General features: G+C 51.4%; 3 protein-coding genes across 7 annotated transcripts; 2 read left to right on the forward strand and 1 right to left on the reverse strand.

Annotated features, from left to right (window-relative positions):
• Positions 1-49: 49 nt before the first annotated feature.
• Positions 50-1,316, forward strand: mrps18c (mitochondrial ribosomal protein S18C). Of its 2 annotated transcripts, none has more exons than XM_004085258.4 (6): positions 50-189; positions 291-340; positions 404-487; positions 562-619; positions 687-746; positions 813-1,316. In XM_004085258.4, the coding sequence occupies exons 1-6, from the start codon at positions 129-131 to the stop codon at positions 887-889; spliced, it is 390 nt and encodes a 129-aa protein (XP_004085306.1). In that variant the 5' UTR covers positions 50-128; the 3' UTR covers positions 890-1,316. The 2 variants fall into 2 exon arrangements, with proteins under 2 accessions (XP_004085306.1, XP_011491981.1); XM_011493679.3 differs by having other exon boundaries at positions 574-619.
• On the reverse strand, positions 1,251-5,163 carry abraxas1 (abraxas 1, BRCA1 A complex subunit). Of its 2 annotated transcripts, none has more exons than XM_020700667.3 (9): positions 5,005-5,163; positions 4,514-4,604; positions 4,387-4,423; positions 4,219-4,321; positions 3,981-4,150; positions 2,261-2,380; positions 2,111-2,195; positions 1,819-1,924; positions 1,251-1,750 (listed from the first exon to the last, which is right to left on the reverse strand). In XM_020700667.3, the coding sequence occupies exons 1-9, from the start codon at positions 5,083-5,085 to the stop codon at positions 1,497-1,499; spliced, it is 1,047 nt and encodes a 348-aa protein (XP_020556326.2). In that variant the 5' UTR covers positions 5,086-5,163; the 3' UTR covers positions 1,251-1,496. The 2 variants fall into 2 exon arrangements, with proteins under 2 accessions (XP_020556326.2, XP_004085305.3); XM_004085257.5 differs by having other exon boundaries at positions 3,954-4,150.
• A 1,555-nt stretch (positions 5,164-6,718) lies between these two features.
• Positions 6,719-15,686, forward strand: gpat3 (glycerol-3-phosphate acyltransferase 3). 3 transcript variants are annotated; one of them, XM_023960825.2, is made up of 13 exons: positions 6,719-7,002; positions 7,370-7,638; positions 7,719-7,782; positions 10,716-11,004; positions 11,151-11,225; positions 11,294-11,383; positions 13,555-13,648; positions 13,714-13,829; positions 14,148-14,203; positions 14,295-14,380; positions 14,474-14,602; positions 15,029-15,108; positions 15,193-15,686. In XM_023960825.2, exons 2-13 carry the CDS (start codon positions 7,495-7,497, stop codon positions 15,323-15,325), a joined length of 1,356 nt encoding a protein of 451 aa, XP_023816593.1. In that variant the 5' UTR covers positions 6,719-7,002; positions 7,370-7,494; the 3' UTR covers positions 15,326-15,686. The 3 variants fall into 3 exon arrangements, with proteins under 3 accessions (XP_023816593.1, XP_023816596.1, XP_023816595.1); XM_023960828.2 differs by having other exon boundaries at positions 7,460-7,638; XM_023960827.2 differs by having other exon boundaries at positions 6,865-7,002; positions 7,457-7,638.
• Positions 15,687-17,340: the final 1,654 nt, after the last annotated feature.

Genomic DNA, 17,340 nt, shown 5'->3' on the forward strand with positions numbered 1-17,340 from the left:
AAAAATTAACTTCTGAGAGTTTGACTGTGACTCAGGCGTAGACATTAACAGCCTAGGAACTAACGATCGAATAGCTGCGCGAGCGGAACGGTGTCCGTCGCACCGGTGTCCTCTTGCATCCGGTCGGTATGTTGCTCGTGAGAAGGTGGCAGAGGCTCAGACCTGCCTCCAATCTCCGCGTGGATCAAGGTGCGTGTGTTTTCCAGGCGTGGGTGGTCTTCTGTCAGCGCGCGGAAGTTTGCCCGGATTCCAGGAAACTGTGATGCTAACATGCTAACATGTGTGTGCAGGAGTGAGGACGGCGTCGTTGGAAAGCGTCCAACAACAGGCAGATGATGTGGTAAGTGATCGATTATTGACCCAATAGATCCGTAATCGATCACTTTAAGAGTTTGTGTTGCAGCTCGTGAAGATGGAGAACCCGTACAAGCAGCCGCAGAGGGGCTGCATCCTCTGTAACCTTAACGTGGACTACAAGAACACCCAGGTGAGTGTGACGCACAGAGGTCAGAGAGTGTGACGTCATCAGTCTGTCATGCAGCTGTGCTCACCTGTTCACAGCTGCTGTCTCAGTTCATTTCTCCACACTCTGGGCGGATCTACGGACGACACCTGACAGGTGAGTGTGAGTGGCGGCGGCGCAGACTCGACAGGTGAGTTTGCTGAGGGTCTCGGTTGTGTTGCAGGGCTGTGCGGCAGGAAGCAGAAGGAGGTGTCCAAAGCCATAAAGAAGGCTCAGGCTCTGGGTGCGTTCTCTGTGTGGATCAGTGAAGCTGGAACGCTGCGGCTCTCTAACACGTCTGTTCTCACAGGTTTCATGCCGGTGACCCACAAACACCCCCAGTTCATGAAAGACCCAAACATCTGCAGCACCAAGCGGCTGGAGTAGAGCGTCCGCACTCACCGACGGCCGGTGCCGGACTTTTTACCTGCAACACTTCAGCAGCACCTGGATGTCATGAAGAAGCGGCGGCTCTGTCCACACGTTACCATAGAAACCGCTCACCCCGCTCGTAACTCTGTCCCGGTTTCAGGAACCAGTTTGGACTCAGTCCCAGTGTGTTCTGTCAGTGTAAAGCTGCTTATGTGAACATTGACATTAAAATATCATCTGAAACAGTTTGTCTGCAGAAGTGTATTAGTCTTTAAAACATCTGTTTCATGGTTCCTTTTTACTTTGCTGACATAATTATTTAGGTAATGTCTGCCATGCAGCTTTTCTAATTCACACAGATGTTCATGATGACATGTTTTACTCTTATTTTGAAACATCATTTTTATTGCAGGTCTTCATGAATAAAAGTAATTTTCAAAAATCTCTCTGTAAATATTCTGTGTCTGAAGCTGCTCACAGGATCCTGCAGAGGAAATTATGTCTGAACATTCAACTTTATTTAAAAGCTTTGGAACAACAAATGTATTGAATCACAAAGTGAATTGTGGGAAATGCAGTCTTATCAGGGTCCTTTGGCAGGATTCAGGTAATCGTCCACTCATCACCTGCTCCTTCGGCGCTTCCTCTCCCTCACCGCCAGCTCTCGCAGCCTCTTCCGCGAGGTCGTGTCACTCAGCTCCAGAAGGGGGAGCTGCTCCTCCTTTACCTGCGTTTCAGGTGAGGCGTATTCCTCAGGCACCGGAAATGCCTTCAGCGTTAGTGTCTGTGTGAGGAACATAGGCGAGCAGCCCAGCAGATCCCTGACGGCGCTGAGCAGAGCGCTGTTGTTCCTTTGCTCGGGCTGAACGGCGGCGACTGAGGAAACAGGAAACGGTGAGGATCCGCCCAAAAACCCGCTGCTGGCGGTCAGCTCCGAACCTCACCTGGTTCTGGCTGCTGCTTCTCCCCTAACCTCCTCCTGAGAGCAGAAACCTCCACCTGCAGAGCCTCCAGCTGACGCTCGCTCTCCTCCACACATCTGCAGGCTTTCTACCAACAGCAGTACGGAGAGCCAAAGAGCTCAAAATTCATCCGTACACAAACTCAATAAGGCCTCCTGAGGTTCTTCTTCCCAGATGCAGACTGACCAATCAGAGCTTTACAGGGCAGCAGGTTCTGATGCTAAACAGAAAAACTAGCTCCACCCCTTTGACGGGGGTTTAGAAAGCTCCTCACCTGGAGCTCCACCTGCAGCGACTCGTTCATGCTGTTCACCTCGCTCACCTCCTTCACCGACCCGCTGGAGCAGAAGAATTTGGACCTGGACCAGAACCACATCTCTGTCAGCAGGAACCCAGTGCCGTTGTATGGGGGTGGGGGCTTTACCTGTGTTTCTTCATGGTGATGATGTAACCAGTGGCTGAGCACGGCGCAGACCCCCTCCAGTAGCCCTGCTGCTCCAGAAGACCCAAGTTGTTGACGAGCACAGGGATGTTCTTGAAGCGCCTGCAGAGGAGACACGCCCACCCATCAGAGACACGCCCACCCGTCAGAGGAGACACCCCCACCTGTCAGAGGAGACACGCCCACCCGTCAGAGACACGCCCACCTGTCAGAGGAGACACGCCCACCCATCAGAGACACCCCCAACTGTCAGACGAGACACGCACACCAATCAGAGACACGCCCACCCGTCAGAGGAGACACACCCACCCATCAGAGACACGCCCACCCGTCAGAGGAGACACACCCACCCATCAGAGACACGCCCACCCGTCAGAGACACACCCACCCATCAGAGACACCCCCACCTGTCAGAGGAGACACCCCCACCCATCAGAGCACCTCCTCAGACATCTCTCACAGGCAATAATCAGGGTAAATTTGGATCGTTTTCAGAAATCTTTCGGTCTTCTCTAAGGAGATTCCCTCCAGTGGTGGATGTTGGTACTACAGCTGTAACAGAATTGAACTTTAAGGCCCGTACACACCGGGACAAATATTCGCCAGGCGTTATTCGCCAGCGTTTTTCAACACGTTTTTTGTGTTCACACCCAGGCGATTTTCGCTGACGATGAGCCGAGCGAACATGAAATTTCATTCCCTGACATTAGATGGCGCTTAATGTAAACAGAAATACTCCTGTACACAAGGTGGCGCTGAGCAACTTTACGCTTCTTAAAGTCGCTTTTCACTCAGAAGAAGAGAGCAAGTATTTACGCACTCATCAGAATAATACAAAGAAAACATGAATATTTCAAGCACCAGTAGCTCCAGTTCCAGCGATGAAGAAATTTTGATTCTGTTGATGATGAAAGACGCCGGAAAAGACGTCGATTTTGGGTACATCCCATAGTTACGAGAAGAGAAGAACATGGGGAGTTCTATCGACTGGTAAAAGAGCTGAAAATGGATCATGAGCGTTTTCAGGGATATTTTAGAATGTCCGTCAGTGAGTGCATCTTCTTCGTCTTATTTCTTCGCGGCAGTGTAGACGCTACTTGGCGTCTATCTTCTTCGCTGGTATGTGTGCTCAGAAAGGCAGTTTTGTGTTTTACTGTAACTTCAGAAGCTCCAGACACGTGTGCAAAAGCGCCATTCTCATTGGTTGAATAGATTTCGACGCGACGCATCAAAAAAAAAAAAACGAACCCGAGGCGTTTTTTAAAAAGTGACGCTTTTACGCGTGGCGTTTTTCGCGTCGGTGTGCACACTCACATTGGTGCCCTTTGTTTAGTCACGAGGCGTTAAACGTCGACGAATATCACGCGTGAAATTCGTCCCAGTGTGTACGGGCCTTTAAGTTGAAATAAATAAACTAGTAATAAAAGTCTTTCCACTCTGAGGAAGCCCCTCCCCCTGTTTCTGTAGCTGGAGGTTCAAACCAATGCTTAGTGTCCACATAACAGGTATGATGATCCCAACAGAACGCCCTGCAGCACCTCAGACGCCGTTTGTGGTCAAACTGTTTGAAGTCATGAGAACAAATAAGGACAAACTATAGAACAGCTTCAGGTGACATCAGCAGGTTTGTTAACCCGCTGATGTCAAAGCTTCCTGCCTGCGTCCGTTACGTCACCTGTCCCGGCGGATGAAGGCTGCGTACTCGGTTCTGTGTGTGGAGCCCGTCAGAACCGCCCTGCTGGGCGTCAGCAGCATGAAGATCATGTGAGGGTTGGCCAGAGCTCTCCTCAGGTTGTCGTGGACCACCTTCTCCCTGAAGCTCATTTGCTGCTCCGAGTCCCTGCGCTGCCGGTACCAGCCGATCACGCTGTCCTGAAAACGGCAGAACCCTGTTACCCCGCCCCCATTCTGACCCGACCCGAGCTGCAGACAGAACTGACCTGAGGCGGAGCCAGCAGACCCCCATCATGACCCGACGGCCTGCCGCCCGCCAGCATCTCCTGCAGCACCTCCATGTTCACCTCCCCAGAGCCGCTGTACAGACTGACACCACAGGAACCATCAGCTGCAGTCAACAGGTCACCATGGCAACGAGCCGCAGCACTCACGTGTTCAGCTGGTGGCAGGCCACATGCTTCTGCACGTCTGTCACGAAAACATCAGGCGTTACACTGCGCATGTCCCAAGGGCAGCTGCTGGGGAGCACGGCTGTCATGAAGTGATGACGTCACTTACTGTACGTTTCCTGGATGTGGACGTGGTCGGACTGAGAGTCGCTGATGGTCACCTGCTCATCAAACCTGCTTTCTCCGAGCACGAGACCCTCCTGGCGGGCAGAAGGCATACGTCATCCCACCGGATAAACCGCGTAAAGGATCACGTGACCGCGTGGTTTTTAAAGCAGAAATTTGAGTAGAGTTATGGTAGGAAACACCACAGCAGAGAAAAGCCGCGGTCTTTTGACTAATTCTTCCCTCCAAACAAACCAAGTTTCGTCTTAAAACTCGCAATAATTAGAGAACGGAGTAAAAAGTTACGTGAACCAATTAACTGTTCGAGACTTACAGGCACGTGAACGGTCAAAATGACGTCACAGAGCAAACAGACTGACTTTGAATTCCGAAACTACGCGCGTCAGCCGAACATCCTCCGTGTTGTTTGCTAACTTTCTTCCGGAACCGAACTGACCGGAAACGGCCAGCGCCGAGGTTCTGCCGAGCTCTTACCACGTCCGAGTCGCTGTTCGCGTGTTGGAACATGAGAGAAGCCAGAACTATTCCTGAGATCCGAACCGCCGGTTCCGACATGATGTCCACCCCCGAAATTACCGCCAGAGATCCCGCAGCCTTGACTACGGCGGCCGGCGAGGGCCAAAACACTGCGACACCGGACAGCATCTCCAATGGGAACAAACACTTCTTTTGAGTTTATTGAACACTCCAGAACATATAAACATTATCATATAACAAACTGTTTACATGATTGAACAAAAGAAGATGGCAAAAATAAAACAGCAGTTTAGATGAGCGTTTAAGGCCTTTTCTAATTCTAGTTAAAAAAATGTAAATAAATGTTCGCGTTTTTCTTCAACAGCTTTTATGATTCTGGACCCGGTCTCCACGCTACCGGGTCCCTGATCATTGTGAGAAGAAAGGTCTAATCTTTTTATACTTTGTTTAATGATGTTTTCTTGGTTGTTTTCCTATTTTTCTTTTTCTAATTTAGTAAAACTCTATTCATGTCTTCTATTTCTGCATATTAGGTTTGCTAATAATGTTGTCCATTCATAATCATTTTACACATTTGGAAAGCTTTATAACACAGACGTCACACAGAAACACTCAAATCCCTGTATGTGGGTGACAACAGTCCTGTTGACCCCCCCCCCCCCCCCCCCTCCAGACCAGAAGTAAAAGCTGTAGAAGAAAAACAGCAACATTTAAACTAACATTTTTAAAAAGTGACCTAAAAATGCCTTAAAGTTCATCTGAACTGCTGTCCCTGATAGTGGTTAACCAGTTTGACTGCTCTAGAATTTGGGCTGATTGGGTCCAAAAACTAAAAGCCGTTGAAGAAAAACTTGATCATTTGTTGAAGTTATGAACGGAGCGGATGCCAAACATGCAGAAACCTTCACGTCGGTGAAAACCCTGCTGTTGGGTGAAGTTATAGCACGTAAACGCAAAAAAACCCTACACAGTTTATTCTATAAATGTAATAAAAGAACAATAACATCAGAAGAATACTTTCTACGTGTCTATTTTTGCAGAACAGATATTTTTATATTTAAAAAAATGCATAAGTTGCATTTATTAATTAACATGAACTGGGGAGCCGGTTTAGCTCGTGCTGGTTTGCGGCGCCTTCCGTCCGTGAAACCAGGGTTCGACTCCGGGCTGCTCCCTGTTCCCTTCTCTACCTCTGTGCCGGTTCCAAGCCCGGTTTGAGAAGGTTGCGTCAGGAAGGGCATCCGGCGTAAAACATTGCCAAATTTACCATGCGACTTGTTCGCTGTGGCGACCCCTGATGGGAGAAGCCGAAAGTGGAAGAAGAAGAATTAACATGAACTCAAATAAAACCTGAAATCATGTGACAATAATACAGAGAACAAACAGAAAGACTCTGTTCTTATGAATGAAAAAGAGCCAAAACAATAAAAGGATTTCATAATTTTAAGGCCTGTGTGTGTTTGTGTGGTTCTTGTTGTGTTTGTTCCATAAACTGTGTGTAGTTTGTCTAAATGGATCACAGAATCCAGACTGTGATCTTGATGCTTTGAACATAAGGAAGTCATCTTTTTAGTAATGAAGGAGGTTAATAACGATGATTGTTATGTAACAAACGGCAAGTATCATTTTCTTCTACTTTTTGAAAGTATCTGAACTTTTTGCGGTTTCTTCTCTTACATTTGTTTAAAGTCACAGTTGCATGACGTTCTTCTGGAATGCGTCGCCATGGTAACTGAGGCTGCAGCTTCGGGAACTTCTCCATCAGCTGTTTTGTCCTCTCTGTCACTTTTTCAATGTTTTTCTGTCGGTTCTGGAGCGCGAGCGCTTCCTCTCTTTTCCCGCGTGCTGAAGCGTCATCAAATGACCGGGGGCGTGGCTTTGGACGGACGGGGTTTTCGGACCAAAATCCGGCAGCGACCGATCCAGATCCCGCGCGTCATCTGGACAGCCGTAACGGCGCCCGCGGAGTTCCCGGTTCCGGTCCAGTTCTGAGCGGTGAGTCCATCTGACGGTTCTCCGTCGATCGCGCTTCAGCTCGCGCCTCTAAACTCCGTTAAAGCGAGAATTTGACGTCAGAGTCCAACAGCCCGGTTACGTAAGGGGCGCGCACGAGCGCCCGTAACTTCCTAGTGGAATTCCTGACAAATGGGATCTGATGTGAACATGAGGTTCTGCCAGAACCTTCCAGGACGTCATCAGCTTCAGGTGGAGCTCCAAACCTTCACCTTCAGCGCTTTGGACTGGACAGAGCGCGTGCAGATGACAGCAGAGCAGCACAGAGGAAACAGAACTGAAAGTTCAGCACTTCCTCCAAACTGGTCTTCAGGAGCGTCGTGTGACTCTTTCATTTTTTGGTCCAAAGGTTCTGCAGTGAACTGACCTTCAGATGACCCGTCTTCTGCTGCTCCCGAGTCCTTGAACGCCTCAGATGCGTTTGTGTTCATCCCAGCAGCTGCAGTGCAGAGGATGAGGTGACCCCAGACAGACATGACCGACCCGGTGAGCGCGGCTGCAGCCGTCTTCCAGCTGTGGCTGCTGATCGTTGTGTTCTTCATCGTGCTGCCCGCCATGTTCGGCATCTCTCTGGGCGTCAGCGGCGTCTACATCCAGGTCCTGGTCAGGATCCTGCAGGTGAGGCTGCCGGGGCAGAAACCTTCCCCTTCAGCAGCGGTGTGAGGTCAGAGGTCACATGACCGTGTCTGTGGTTGCAGTGGGCGACCGTGCGAATCCAGAGGGGACGTCAGGAGCAGCCTGGCGGCGCCACCCCGTCTGCAGGTGAGCCGCACATCGAGCTGAACATCTGGAACCTTGAACCTGATAAGTTTTAGTACCAAAGACGTCAGACGGAACCTGACTTGAAAACCAGCTGAAGCTTCAAGAACCTCTGAAGACAGAACCGGAACCAGGATGGTTTTTATGCTACAATTTATGAAGCACAAAACTTAAAGCTGCACATCACAGGTACAGCTCTGCATCATGACCCTGAAGGCATCATGACCCTGAAGGCATCATAAAGCAGACTCTAACATGTGGAGGAATCCTCCCTCATGACAGTAAAGCAGCTGCAGGTGGAGGAGTGTGTTTGAAAAGATCAGCTCAAGTCCATGTTTGTGCTTCTCCACCTAAAAGGTGGAGGTGGAGTCTTCAGGGGTGGATGTGTGGAGGTTGAATGATGGCATCTGGACTCTGGAATCTTCTGTTCTGGTAGCTTTACCCGTAGAAAATGGTTTACCTCCAACCAAATCAAGTCGATGCCAGACCTCGTCAGTGAGCAGCGATTGGTCAGAGTTTTTCTGAGTCAACGTTTCCATGGCAACCCCCCTCACCAATCAGAAGTGAGCTCGTTGTAAGAACCCATCATGAGGATCATCAAGAATGTTTAAAAAAATAGAGGTATCAGATCCAGAACGGTTCCTCTGACCATAGAACAAAAGCTGTAGACGTCTGAGGGATTCTGTGGGTTCTGTGGGTAACCTCAGGGGGGGGGTCACTCAGTCCAGTCCTCTATACAGTCGTTGGTCTGGACTGATGCACTGAGAAAAAGACAATCAGGATAATTAACAGATAAAGTCCATCTAAGGTCGTTGGTTTATTTAACGACAGCTCCTCCTCCTAGAGGTTTTTGTGGAACTTTCTTAATTCCCCGCAGCTGAAATCCTTGAAGGTTTTTGTTTTGGGGACCGGCTGACATTTAGTTTATTCTGCCATGTCTGATTTCCGTCTGCCCCCCCCCCCCCCCCCCCCCCCAACAGGAAGTGTTGTGTGTCTAGGAGGAGATTGATGAATTAGCGAGTCGTGGTCGCCGCTGCAGCAGTGATACTTTGACATGTGACTGACCTGCAGCTGCTTTCAGTGTCTGCCCCCCCCCCAGGAATGTGCTGCACGCGCTGGTCATGTGACGCGGTGCAGGACCTGCAGCGGCCTTGCTGGGATGATGCAACAGAAGGTTGTGTAAGTTTGTCCAAACAGACGTTTGAGACGAACAAAAACAGGAAGACCAGAGTTTGGGTTTCATGTGAAACAGAACCTCACAGAGAACCTCACAGAGAACCTCACAGAGAACCTCACAGAGAACCTCAAAAAATGTTCAGAAACAAGAACATCAAATGCAGAGAAAAGAAGCCATTTTTAAAAACAATGAAAATAAATCTCTGCATTGGTTTTACTGGTGAACCAGAACCGTTTGTCTTTTTACTGAATATCCATGATTCTGATCTTCAGGAAATTCTGCTGTTTGCATTACTGCAACTTCTCCAGAACTTCTCCAGAACTTCTCCAGAACTTCTTAGAACCTTCCTTTCTTCTACTTTTCTACTCAGAATGTTTGTTCAGTAAAATAAAAAAGTATCATTTTTGGAACATTTTATTAGCTGATCCACTCAGCTCTTCAGGGACTTCAGCAGCTAGATGATGCTAAAATCTCCTACAAACCTCCTACAGACCTCCTATAGACCTCCTATAGAACTCCTATAGACCTCCTACAGACCTTCTACAGACCTCCTATAGACCTCCTATAGAACTCCTATAGACCTCCTACAGACCTTCTACAGACCTCCTATAGACCTCCTATAGAACTCCTATAGACCTCCTACAGACCTCCTATAGAACTCCTATAGAACTCCTACAGACCTTCTACAGGCCTCCTATAGACCTCCTATAGAACTCCTATAGACCTCCTACAGACCTCCTACAGACCTCCTATAGACCTCCTATAGAACTCCTATAGAACTCCTATAGACTCCCTACAGACCTTCTACAGGCCTCCTATAGACCTCCTATAGAACTCCTATAGACCTCCTACAGACCTTCTACAGACCTCCTATAGACCTCCTATAGAACTCCTATAGACCTCCTACAGACCTTCTACAGACCTCCTATAGACCTCCTATAGAACTCCTATAGACCTCCTACAGACCTCCTATAGAACTCCTATAGAACTCCTACAGACCTTCTACAGGCCTCCTATAGACCTCCTATAGAACTCCTATAGACCTCCTACAGACCTCCTACAGACCTCCTATAGACCTCCTATAGAACTCCTATAGAACTCCTATAGACTCCCTACAGACCTTCTACAGGCCTCCTATAGACCTCCTATAGAACTCCTATAGACCTCCTACAGACCTTCTACAGACCTCCTATAGACCTCCTATAGAACTCCTATAGACCTCCTACAGACCTTCTACAGACCTCCTATAGACCTCCTATAGAACTCCTATAGACCTCCTACAGACCTCCTATAGAACTCCTATAGAACTCCTACAGACCTTCTACAGGCCTCCTATAGACCTCCTATAGAACTCCTATAGACCTCCTACAGACCTCCTACAGACCTCCTATAGACCTCCTATAGAACTCCTATAGAACTCCTATAGACTCCCTACAGAACTTCTATAGACCTCCTACAGACCTCCTATAGAACTCCTATAGAACTCCTATAGACCTCCTACAGACCTCCTACAGAACTTCTATAGACCTCCTATAGAACTCCTATAGAACTCCTATAGACCTCCTACAGACCTTCTACAGACCTCCTATAGAACTCCTATAGACCTCCTACAGACCTTCAACAGACCTCCTATAGAACTCCTATAGAACTCCTATAGACCTCCTATAGACCTCCTACAGACCTCCTATAGAACTCCTATAGAACTCCTATAGACCTCCTACAGACCTTCTACAGACGTCCTACTCTCTCTGTCTTGCAGGGATCATAGAGCACACAGGGGGGTCCATGGAGGAGGAGATGGAGCAGCTGCGGCTCTCGCGGCGACCCGAGGCGGGCGAGTTTTCCCTGAGCGACGCTATTTACTTTTGTCAGAAGGGTTTGGAGAGCATCGTGGAGGACCAGGTGACCCAACGTTTCTCCTCCGAGGAGCTGGCCTCCTGGAACCTCCTCACACGGACCAACCAGAACTTCCAGTACATCAGCCTCCGCCTCACCATCTTCTGGGTGCTCGGCGTCTTTGTCCGATATGGCGTGCTCCTCCCTCTCAGGTGGGTCTGATGAGGCGTTCTATCCCGACAGAACCGTCCATGAAGATTCATCTTTTAGTGAAGGAAGATTTCAGTTCCTAACCAATCATCTGACAGCCCTGAAGGTCAGTCTTGGGATGGCATATTGACCTCTGACCTCTCTGCAGGGTGGCTCTGGCCGTCATCGGTCTGTCGTGGTTGGTGCTGGGAACCACGGTGGTGGGGTTCCTCCCAGAGAGCAGGTGCAGCTGCAGAGAGGATCAGTTCTGCTCCGGGATGGGGTGAACGTCTGACCTTCTGTGTTTTCCAGTATGAAGAACTGGCTGAGCGAGCTGGTCCACCTGACCTGCTACCGAATCTGCGCCAGAGGACTGTCCGCCACCATCCACTACCACAACAAGTCAGCGTCGCCTCTGCTGGTTCTGGTGTTTGTGCTGGAGCTGCTGAGAAGCTCAGATCTTCGTCAGATCAGAGCGAGGATTCCTGCAGCTCCTGCAGCTCCTGCTGTTCCTGCAGCTGTAACTGCTGCTCCTGCAGCTCCTGCTGCTCCTGCTGCTCCTGCAGCTCCTGCAGCTCCTGCGGCTCCTGCAGCTCCTGCAGCTCCTGCAGCTCATGCGTCTCCTGCAGCTCCTGCTCCTGCAGCTCCTGCTCCTTCAGCTCCTTCAGCTCCTGCGGCTCCTGCAGCTCCTGCTCCTTCAGCTCCTGCAGCTCCTGCAGCTCCTGCGTCTCCTGCAGCTCCTGCGTCTCCTGCAGCTCCTGCAACTCCTTCAGCTCCTGCAGCTCCTTCAGCTCCCGCTCCTTCAGCTCCTGCGTCTCCTGCAGCTCCTGCAGCTCCTTCAGCTCCCGCTCCTTCAGCTCCTGCAGCTCCTTCAGCTCCTTCAGCTCATGCGTCTCCTGCAGTTCCTGCTCCTTCAGCTCCTGCAGCTCCTGCGTCTCCTTCAGCTCCTTCAGCTCCTGCGGCTCCTGCAGCTCCTGCTCCTTCAGCTCCTGCAGCTCCTGCAGCTCCTGCGTCTCCTGCAGCTCCTGCTCCTTCAGCTCCTTCAGCTCCTTCATCTCCTTCAGCTCCTTCATCTCCTTGAGCTCCTTCAGCTCCTGCAGCTCCTGCTCCTTCAGCTCCTGCAGCTCCTGCGTCTCCTTCAGCTCCTTCAGCTCCTGCGGCTCTTGCAGCTCCTGCTCCTTCAGCTCCTGCAGCTCCTGCAGCTCCTGCGTCTCCTGCAGCTCCTGCGTCTCCTGCAGCTCCTGCAACTCCTTCAGCTCCTGCAGCTCCTGCAGCTCCTGCAGCTCCTTCAGCTCCTGCTCCTTCAGCTCCTGCAGCTCCTGCAGCTCCTGCAGCTCCTGCGGCTCCTGCTCCTTCAGCTCCTGCAGCTCCTGCGGCTCCTGCAACTCCTTCAGCTCCTGCAGCTCCTGCAGCTCCTGCAGCTCCTTCAGCTCCCGCTCCTTCAGCTCCTGCAGCTCCTGCAGCTCCTTCAGCTCCTGCAGCTCCTGCTCCTTCAGCTCCTTCAGCTCCTTGAGCTCCTGGAGCTCCTTCAGCTCCTTCAGCTCCTGCGTCTCCTTCAGCTCCTGCGTCTCCTGCAGCTCCTGCGTCTCCTGCAGCTCCTGCAACTCCTTCAGCTCCTGCAGCTCCTTCAGCTCCCGCTCCTTCAGCTCCTGCGTCTCCTGCAGCTCCTTCAGCTCCTTCAGCTCCCGCTCCTTCAGCTCCTGCAGCTCCTGCAGCTCCTGCAGCTCCTGCGTCTCCTGCAGCTCCTGCGTCTCCTGCAGCTCCTGCAACTCCTTCAGCTCCTGCTGCTCCTGCAGCTCCTTCAGCTCCCGCTCCTGCAGCTCCTGCTCCTTCAGCTCCTGCTCCTGCTCCTTCAGCTCCTGCTCCTTCAGCTCCTGCTCCTTCAGCTCCTGCAGCTCCTGCAGCTCCTGCGGTTCCTGCAGCTCCTGCTCCTTCAGCTCCCGCTCCTTCAGCTCCTGCAGCTCCTGCAGCTCCTGCGGTTCCTGCAGCTCCTGCTCCTGCAGCTCCTGCTCCTTCAGCTCCTGCTCCTGCGGCTCCTGCTCCTTCAGCTCCTGCTCCTGCGGATCCTGCTCCTTCAGCTCCTGCTCCTGCGGCTCCTGCTCCTTCAGCTCCTGCAGCTCCTTCAGCTCCTGCAGCTCCTGCAGCTCCTGCGGCTCCTGCTCCTTCAGCTCCTGCAGCTCCTTCAGCTCCTGCAGCTCCTTCAGCTCCTGCAGCTCCTGCGGCTCCTGCAGCTCCTGCTCCTTCAGCTCCTTCAGCTCCTTCAGCTCCTGCAGCTCCTGCAGCTCCTGCGGCTCCTGCAGCTCCTGCTCCTTCAGCTCCTGCTCCTTCAGCTCCTGCTCCTTCAGCTCCTTCAGCTCCTTCAGCTCCTGCAGCTCCTTCAGCTCCTGCAGCTCCTGCGGCTCCTGCTCCTTCAGCTCCTTCAGCTCCTGCAGCTCCTGCAGCTCCTGCTCCTGCAGCTCCTGCTTCTTCAGCTCCTGCTCCTTCAGCTCCTGCTCCTTCAGCCCCTTTCACAGCTTTTGAATTGTTGCTTCTGAAACCGACCGCTGAATAAACTCTTCTTCCTGCCTCTGCAGGGAGAATCGGCCCCAGAAAGGAGGGATCTGCGTTGCCAATCACACCACACCAATAGATGTGGTCATTCTGGCCAACGACGGTTGCTATGCGATGGTGAGTGTGCCCAGAGATTATGCACATTTATAGGGGGGGAGGTTCTGACACAGCCTTGTCCATAGGTGGGGCAGATTCACAGGGGGCTGATGGGGGTCATCCAGAGGTCCATGGTGAGGTCCTGCCCCCACATTTGGTTCGAGAGGTCAGAGATGAAGGACCGGCACGCCGTGACCAGCAGGTGAGGCGGCAGCAGAGCCGACACGTCCGCCACATCCGTCTTCCTCATCAGAACCGACGTTAAAAGCAGGCGGAGCTAGATTGTTCCAAAGAAAAGGAATAAAGACTTTTACGGAAAGAGGGAAGTAAATGTGAGGCGGATGAAAACGCTTCTGTCAGAGACTGAGAGGACGAGGAACAGCAAAATAGACTCAACTGGTAAAAGTACAAATGGTTAAAACCATGAATCCGGATCAGATCAGTGGTTTCTGGAACGATGAGGGCTGGATGAATGCATGTTCTGCTGTGAGCTGCTACAACCTGGTCTTTGTGTCTGCAGGCTCAGAGCTCACGTCTCTGCCAGGACCAAACTTCCCATCCTCATATTCCCAGAAGGTGGGTGTGTCCTCGCCTTCTCGCCTCGTCTATGTCGGCGTCTGTCTGCCACGTGTCCTGAGCTTTCTGACGCTCGTCTCGTCGCCGACAGGAACCTGCGTCAACAACACCTCTGTCTTGATGTTCAAGAAGGGAAGCTTTGAAGTCAGAGGAACCATCCATCCGGTCGCCATCAAGGTGAGAGTTTTTGGCAAACTCCCCTGTTCTTGACCATTTGAACACATAGATGTGCACGCCCACGTGCGCGTGCCGTGTTACTGTGTGTCTCAGTACGACCCTCGCTTCGGAGACGCTTTCTGGAACAGCACTAAGTACAACATGGTGAGCTACCTGCTGCGCATGATGACCAGCTGGGCCATCGTGGTGAACGTGTGGTACCTGCCTCCTATGACCATACAGGTACACACCTGTACACATCTACACCTGTACACATCTACACCTGTACACATCTACACCTGTACACATCTACACCTGTACACCTGTCAGGACCGCTTACACAAAAACGGCTTTACTGAGTACCAAGAACACAGTTTGGATCAGAACATCTCAGCCGTCATTCAGCTTTGTGTGTGTGTGTGTTTGTCTCTGTGTGTGTGTCTGTGTGTGTGTTCATCTGTGTGTGTGTGTCTCTGTTTGTGTGTGTGTTTGCCTCTGTGTGTGTTTGTCTGTGTGTGTGTGTTCATCTGTGTGTGTGTGTCTCTGTTTGTGTGTCTGTGTGTGTGTTCATCTGTGTGTGTGTGTGTTTGTCTCTGTGTTTGTGTGTGTTCATCTGTGAGTGTGTGTTCATCTGTGTGTGTGTGTGTTTGTCTGTGTGTGTGTGTGCAGGCTGGGGAGGATGCTGCTCATTTTGCCAGTAGAGTGAAATCTGCTATAGCGCGTCGGGGGGGTCTGCTGGACTTGGCGTGGTAAGCAGTAATCAGATTACTCTCAAAATCCGCCTGGACCTGATCTCCTCCAGGACCTTGAGAACCTGCCCTTTGCTTCTCCAGGGATGGAGGCCTGAAGAGAGGGAAGGTGAAGGACTGTTTCAGGGAGGAGCAGCAGAAGATGTACAGCAGCACGGTGGTGCAGAACGGCATCGAACCCCCGGGGTCCAGCAGGAACCCCCCAGAGGAGGAGTGAAGGCGGACCCCTCCTCACGCTTCAGGTTCCTGCAGGAACTTCTCAGCTTCTCCACTAAATCTGAACTGACATGCAGTAGAGCGGGCTCACCAGCAGGGGGCAGCGTCAGATCACACAACTCCTCAGCAGTCTTCATCAGCAGTGAGATGAGGAAGAGCAGCAGCTGCCGCCTATGAAGTTCACCTCAACAAATGTAATGAGGTTCTTGAAAGGACAGAACCTTCAGAGATCTGAAGGTCTGACGATGAGGAAGACTTCTGCAGAACCTCCTCCATCTGAGGCGATGAAGAGGTCATCAGCTCAGGTGTATGTTTTCCATCACAGATACATTTATGACAATAAACCCTTCGTCACACTCGGAGGAAGATCTTCTCTGGTTCTGGTCTGTGGTTCTGGTCTCTGGTTCTGGTCTCTGGTTCTGGTCTAAGATTCTGGTCTGTGGTTCTGGTCTGTGGTTCTGGTCTCTGGTTCTGGTCTAAGATTCTGGTCTGTGGTTCTGGTCTGTGGTTCTGGTCTCTGCATGTCTGATGAAGAGTCCCTGCTGTGGTTTCCAGGAGGTCCAGATTCTTCATCTTCACCTTTTCGTTTGACAATAAACAGAACCCAGCGTTTGTGGTTCGGGATGAAGAGCAGCACCACAGATTACTGCGGATTAGAATCCGATTGACGATGATGATGAGGATGATGGTGATGACGACGATGAGGATGATGAGGATGATGATGGTGATGCAGAGCTGACATCCTGCACACTGAAGCTCAGCTTCATACAGAATCTTCTCCGGATTCAGAGCAGCTCCAGGAGCCTCAGCAGATGGAACCGAGGTCCAGAGGTGTCTGCGGGTCGTGACCCCTCAGGGGTTTGGCTGACCCGGAGCGGTTCCGTTCAGTCTTCTCTGGCAAATGAGAAAACTGGTTCTGGACCCTTTAATTCAATTCAATTTTATTTGTATAGCCCAAAATCCCAACAACAGTCGTCTCGATGGGCTTCAAAGTAAAACATGAACTCAAAAGGATCACGAATACAAAGAGTTCAATAGAAAAATACTAAAATGAACTAACAAACTGACTAAGCTATACTGGCATCCCTGCCCTTAGACCCCCCTTCGCGGATTCTGTTTGTTTTTTATTCTTAAATGTTTGTTTCCATCTTTGAAATCAAACTGGTTCCCGTCCAGAACCTTCAGAACCACAAGAAAAAGCGCCCCCCCCCGCAGGCCGCGGTTTCACAGAAGAGCCTTTTGGGGTTTTGATGAATGCCTCGCGGCGCCGTGCGCGTGTTCGTGGGAGGATGAGCGCGTGGCATTCAGTCTGATGAAGAAGCAGCGAGTGTGAAATAGCGAGTGTTGCCCCCCCCTCCCCCCCCGCGCGCAGCAGAAATGTTTGTTCTCCTCTAACAGGATGGTGAATTATTAATCGGATCTAAAGCCGATCCCATAACCCGATTGTTGAGGTGGGATTGTTGGCGCGCGCCGCTCCGCCGCCGTTCCCGGTGCTGTGTGTGTCTGCACATCTTTATGTCCACTTTAATGTGATTCCGATGGATTTCAGAGGGACATCATCAAAGACACCGACTGACCCCGCCGGCCGTCCGCGCGTGCGGCGCGTGCGTGCGGCCCGCGCGCTCCCTTCATTTGCTGAATGGGACCCTTCCTCCCCCCGCGCTGATCCATACAAAGCGCCGCAGGTGCGCTAAGTGAATATGAAAACGTCTCCAAAGTGAATCCCGGGAGTGTATTCAGCGGAGGACATCATCTTCAGGCCCGCCGCGGGCGGAGGCGCGCGGCCTGCAGGCTGCACGTGCACCTCTCAGAGGCGGGTCCTGGAGGTCTGCAGAACCTCTCACCCGGTTCCGACCAGAGAGAGCAGGTTCTCCTGCGGGTCACGACGACAACAACGTTCCTGAAGTCTTCTCGGTAACGGTCAGCTCTGGATGCAGATGTTCTTTTCTCCGGTCGGTTCTCCGGTTCCACACGTCACTTTTGTTCCTCCGAAAACAAACTAAACTTCACAGAATT

The sequence above is a fragment of the Oryzias latipes genome, chromosome 12 (assembly GCF_053564925.1).
Source record: "Oryzias latipes strain Hd-rR chromosome 12, Olatipes_Hd-rR_3.1".
Lineage (NCBI taxonomy): Eukaryota > Metazoa > Chordata > Actinopteri > Beloniformes > Adrianichthyidae > Oryzias > Oryzias latipes.

Excerpts from the sequence above, each read along its gene's own strand:
- mrps18c (XM_004085258.4), top strand. The coding sequence starts at position 129 with ATGTTGCTCGTGAGAAGGTGGCAGAGGCTCAGACCTGCCTCCAATCTC. Across the intron at positions 488-561 it reads TGGACTACAAGAACACCCAG|CTGCTGTCTCAGTTCATTTC; the intron begins GTGAGTGTGACG and ends ACCTGTTCACAG. Across the intron at positions 620-686 it reads CTACGGACGACACCTGACAG|GGCTGTGCGGCAGGAAGCAG; the intron begins GTGAGTGTGAGT and ends GTTGTGTTGCAG.
- abraxas1 (XM_004085257.5), bottom strand. The coding sequence starts at position 5,085 with ATGTCGGAACCGGCGGTTCGGATCTCAGGAATAGTTCTGGCTTCTCTC. Across the intron at positions 2,381-3,953 it reads GCCTTCATCCGCCGGGACAG|GCGCTTCAAGAACATCCCTG; the intron begins GTGACGTAACGG and ends TCTCCTCTGCAG. Across the intron at positions 2,196-2,260 it reads ATCACCATGAAGAAACACAG|GTCCAAATTCTTCTGCTCCA; the intron begins GTAAAGCCCCCA and ends GTTCTGGTCCAG.
- gpat3 (XM_023960825.2), top strand. The coding sequence starts at position 7,495 with ATGACCGACCCGGTGAGCGCGGCTGCAGCCGTCTTCCAGCTGTGGCTG. Across the intron at positions 7,639-7,718 it reads TCCTGGTCAGGATCCTGCAG|TGGGCGACCGTGCGAATCCA; the intron begins GTGAGGCTGCCG and ends CTGTGGTTGCAG. Across the intron at positions 14,204-14,294 it reads CATCCTCATATTCCCAGAAG|GAACCTGCGTCAACAACACC; the intron begins GTGGGTGTGTCC and ends CGTCGCCGACAG.